Consider the following 5,340-nt stretch of genomic DNA (forward strand, 5'->3'; position numbering starts at 1 on the left):
AACGGCTAATTGCCCCTAATGACCGGGCCTCTCAGTTAATTACATGTATATAGCAGCATAAAAGCAATCTATTGTCCGGTGGGCTGGTACTAGGGCGCTGTTAATTAGGAATACAGTACCGCAGATGCCCGTGAAGAAGATTAATCCATCGCTCTTGCACATAATAACGCCTGCATTAACGACGCCATCGTCAACATTAATATGGCAGCTGCTGCGGACATTGCTCGCACAGTCATCGGAATCGTAGGTACTATAGCTGCTCAGCAGCGCACAAAACCTTAATTTTCTATGTGCTTGGCCTATTTAGCCCTTAATTAAATTGTATTTGATTGTGCTTGGCCTACTTTTCCCTTAATCATATTGTATTTGATTGCGCTTCGCCAGCTATTATATTATATTTGGCCTAATTAGCCCTTGATTATACTGTGTGAGATTGCGCTTGGCCGAATTAGCCCTTGATTATATTGTGTGTGATTTCTCTTGAACTAATTATCCCTTGATTATATTGTATCTGATTGCTCTTGGCTTAATTATTAGCCCTTAATTATACTATTGTATCTGATTGCGGCTGCTGTTGGCTTAGTTGGCCCTTAATTTATACTGTATTTGATTGCGCTAGGCCTAATAAGACCGTAATTAGGGTATTCTATTTGATTGCGCATGGCCTAATTATACCGTGATGCAACTCTGATTTTGCAGGCAATACCATATCGTTTTGCCTGTTTCTTTCTCCGATGTAAGTTGCTCAAAAGCTTTAATAATAATTACTGATCAGATGCGCTGCTGCATGGGAGGCGGTTTAGTAACACGGCTTGTGCGTGCCTGTGTGTGTGTGTGGGGTAGGCCCACGTTCGTGAAGGTGGTGAGATGGAAGTCGACGAGGGGGTTCTCAGGGGTGCCGTACATGGCGACGCTGCTCAATTGCCTGCTTTGGGTCTTCTATGGGATGCCGGTTGTCCACCCAAAAAGCCTGCTCGTGCTCTCCACCAACGCCACTGGCGCCTTCCTCGAGATCATCTACATCGCCATCTTCATGCTCTACGCCAACCCAAAAGAGAGGGTAAATCACACATACAATACATACTTTTTGCAACAAAGCCTAGACCAACACACACACACAGTAGTTTTTTTGCAAAGACCAACATGATACACACACACACACACACACACACACACAATATATTGCAACAAAGCCTAGAATTTCCCTTATTGGAAGCCATATTACTAAGTGCCTCTTGTGCACCATGAATTGGAAGCCATATTATTGAAGGCCTCATGTGCATGATTAAAGTCCATTATAGAGTAGCCTTATACTGATCTATGTCTTTTGTGCACATGGTGCTATCTATGTCTTTTGTGCACATGGTGCTTTTAGTCCAAGCAAGCCGTGTCCAACAACGCGATGCACCACATGTACATGAAAAGGAGGTTTATGCTCAAAGGGGCGTAATCCAACAACTTGATGCACCACATGTACATTAAAAGGAGGTTTATGTTGTCCAAACCACATGGGAAATTTCAAAACATTCCCATACTCATGTGGGGAAAAAGGTTTCTTTTTCCCACATGAACTTGTTAACTTTTTGAAATATCCCACATGGTTTGTACACCGTAAAACCTTCTTATGGTACAAAAGACTAACCAAGGAGCTTGATATTTATCTAGAGAGTCATTGTATGACCATCATTGTTGATCATTGTTTTATGTTTGTAGATGAAAGTTATGCGCATCCTCATGGTTGTGCTCTCAATCGTGTCAGTTGTGGTTGTGCTAACCTTGGTAATGGCACACACACATGTCAAGAGGACAATGGTGGTCGGGAGTGTCTGTGTCACAGTTGGCATTGGCATGTACGCATCACCCCTCACAATCATGGTATGAATATATTATTCTCACTCTTATGAATTAAGCATATTGATTAGTATTGCATTTAGCATATTAATGACCTAAAAGTAATTGCATTTAATATTGGTTTAATGATCTAAAAGTAATTGCATTTAATATTGGTTTAGTATTGCATTTGATATCACCTACTTTAATTTTAATATCATGAATGATGAGAGTTTTGAGTCCAATTCAAACATGATCTTTTTTGCAACAGAGAAGCGTGATTCAGACGAAAAGCATCAAGTACATGCCATTTTATCTCTCCTTTACTTCCTTCCTCAATGGCTTGGTGTGGTCTAGCTATGCAAGCATATACTTCGACATCTTCCTCATGGTAATTGCATTGATCATCTTCCTCATGTTAGTGATTCATCATCACTGAAAGAACAATCTTGAAAAGCTTTAAGTAGAGCTAAGTGTGGTGCTTCTCTTGAAAATCTTTAAGCTAGTACTCCTAAGTGTAAGGTGGATGTGTGGAATGTGGGTGTGCAGCTTACAAATGGAGTGGGAGCTTTGTTGGGTGCTTGCCAACTTGTTCTATACGCCACCTACTATGGGCGAAAGCACTTAGAGGATGAGGTGAAGGAAACAACACAACTACCCATCCTCTCTCAGGAGGATAAGATGCAGGCTTGCAACCTGCAAAATGCACATACCCCAACTTTTCAAGATCCCACTCAACCACCGTAGAAGTCTATCTTATAACAGTCAATAGTTTCTCTATTAATGATAATGTAATGTTCTAATGAATCACACAACAATAGAGATGATGAAGGATATTAATGCCTTTTATGTTTAAATTTATTATGCATGCACTAACCATATGAATTGACCCTAGCCCATATTAGAGTTGCATTTAGTTTTATTCTCGCATTAAAAAGCCCATTTCTCTATATAATGCCATATATATCCACCATATAGAGCTTGCTACCTTTATAAATTTACATAATTATGGTTTATTATGCATGCACTAACCATATGAATTGACCCTAGCCCATATTAGAGTTGCATTTAGTTTTATTCTCGCATTAAAAAGCCCATTTCTCTATATAATGCCATATATATCCACCATACAGAGCTTGCTAACTTTATAAATTTACATAGTTATGGTTTAAAATTTGAGAATTTTCATTGGGTAAAAAGAGAACGGTACAGTTTTCTAGGGGGTGATAGATAAGGTGTAAATGAGAATAGGGTAAAAGGTCTAACAACTCTAGGAGAAAAGGGATAAAAGTTCTTGTATAAAAAGATCTCCAAACTTTGAGGGTTAGGCAACCGTGTGGAGCCTAGCATTTCACATAGTATTACACCTAATCTCCTAGGCAACCCTGTGGAGCCTAGGAGATTAGGTAATAGAGTAATCATTATTAATCAAGTGAAATTATTTCAATTTTAATTAAATGAAGTGTTTCAAAAGTGCAAGTGATGCAGTTTTAGTATGGACAACTTTTTTCGTAAAACCTTTGGTACAAAAGACCAAATAAGGAGCGTGATATTTATATAGAAGTCATTGTAAGTCGATCATTGTTTTATGTTTGCAGATGGAAGTTATGCACATCCTTGTCGTTGTGCTCTCAATTGTGTCAGTTGTGGTGGTGCGAACCTTGGTAATGGCACACATCCATGTTAAGAGGACAATGGTGGTCGAGAGTGTGAGGACAATGGTGGTTTGGGAGGAGTGTGTGCGTCATGGTTGGCATTGGCATGTATGCATCACCCCTAACAATCATGGTATGAATATATTATTCTCACACTTGTGAATTAAGCATATTGATTTAGTATTGCATTTAGCATATTAATCTAAAAGTAGTTACATTTAATATTGGTTTAGTATTGCATTTGATATCACCTACTTCATTTGAATGATGAGAGTTTTGAGTCCAATTCATACATGATCTTTTTTGTAATAGAAGCGTGATTCGGACGAAAAGCCTCAAGTACATGCCATTTTACCTCTCCTTTACTTCTTCCTCATCAATGGCTTGGTGTGGTCTAGCTATGCAAGCATATACTTTAACATCTTCCTCATGGTATATGCATTGATCATCTTCCTCATATTATGTATTCATCATCACCGAAGAACAATCTTGAAAAGCTTTAAGCTAGAGCTAAGTGTGGTGGTTCTCTTGAAAAGCTGAAAAGCTTTAAGGTAGTACTCCTAAGTGTATTGTGGATGTGTGGAATGTGGATGTGTAGCTTACAAATGGAGTGGGAGCTTTGTTGGGCGCTTTCCAAGCTTGTTCTATATGCTACCTGCTACTATGGGCAAAAGCACTTGAGGATGAGGTGAAGGAAACAACACATCTACCCATCGTCATAGTAGTCTATTTTAGAAAAGTGGTTCCTGGAATGGATCCAGGTGGAGGCGGGGCCTGTAGCTTAGACAGCTATTCTTATCTCTATAGATAGGTTGGGATTATCGCGCCCCAAAGACGTATCACCCCAAAGACGTATCATACTTTCAAGGATGCAGGCCTGCAACCTGCAAAATGCACACACCCCAACTTCTCAAGCTCCTATCATAGTTTCTCTATTAATGACAATGCAATATATACTAATGAATTACACAACAATAGAGATAATGCATGCTTTGAATGCCTTTTATGTTTAAATTTATTATGCATTCACTAACCATATGAATCGATCCTAGTTGATATTAGAGTTGCATTTACTTTTATTCTCACATAAAAATCCCATTTCTTTATATAATGCCCTCTATATCCACCATACAACATTATCATAGAGCTTGCTAGCTTTATAAATTTACATAATTATGATTTTGAATTTTAACTATTTGAAAGCCTTGATTTAATGCATCTTCAAACTTGAAAATTTAAATGGATGGTATAGGTACACACGGATTAAAAATGAGTCTAGGAAAAAACAAGTAAAAATGAGTCTAGGAAAAAACAAGTAAAAATGAGTAGGAAAAAATGAGTTTAGGAAAAAACGAGTTTCTAGGGGGTGATATATAAGAGACTTCAAGAGGTGATATCGAAAGATCTCCAAACTTTGAGGGTTAAGCATAAGCCCTATGAAGCCTAGCATTTCACATAGTATACACCTAATCTCCCAAGTTATTTTTGTGATTAAGTCTTAGGTAATTGAGAATAAACATTATTAATCAAGTGAAATTATTTTAATTTACATAGGATACACCTAATCTCCCAAGTTATTTCGAGAATAAACATTATTAATCAAGTGAAATTATTTCACAAGTGTAAGTGAAGTAATTAGTATGGACATTATTTAATAAAATAAATGCATATCAAACTTTAATAGTGAAGTAATTAGTATGGACATTATTTAATAAAATAAATGCATATCAAACTTTAATTTATGAGTTCAATCTCACATTATAGCATGGACATTATTTAATAAAATAAATGCATATCAAACTTTAATTTATGAGTTCAATCTCACATTATAGCATGGACATTATTTAATGAGTTC

The 5,340-nt window shown here is 37.3% G+C and overlaps 1 protein-coding gene across 1 annotated transcript; it reads left to right on the forward strand.

Moving 5' to 3' along the window:
• The first annotated feature begins 201 nt into the window (after positions 1-201).
• LOC147622004 (bidirectional sugar transporter SWEET5-like) lies at positions 202-2,577 on the forward strand. Its single transcript, XM_086823532.1, has 6 exons — positions 202-247; positions 700-736; positions 844-1,060; positions 1,714-1,875; positions 2,102-2,221; positions 2,380-2,577. The coding sequence occupies exons 1-6, from the start codon at positions 202-204 to the stop codon at positions 2,575-2,577; spliced, it is 780 nt and encodes a 259-aa protein (XP_086679658.1).
• The last annotated feature ends 2,763 nt before the right edge of the window (positions 2,578-5,340 follow it).

Source organism: Cibotium barometz, chromosome 29 (assembly GCF_041138505.1).
Source record: "Cibotium barometz isolate CiBa-2024 chromosome 29, ASM4113850v1, whole genome shotgun sequence".
NCBI lineage: Eukaryota > Viridiplantae > Streptophyta > Polypodiopsida > Cyatheales > Cibotiaceae > Cibotium > Cibotium barometz.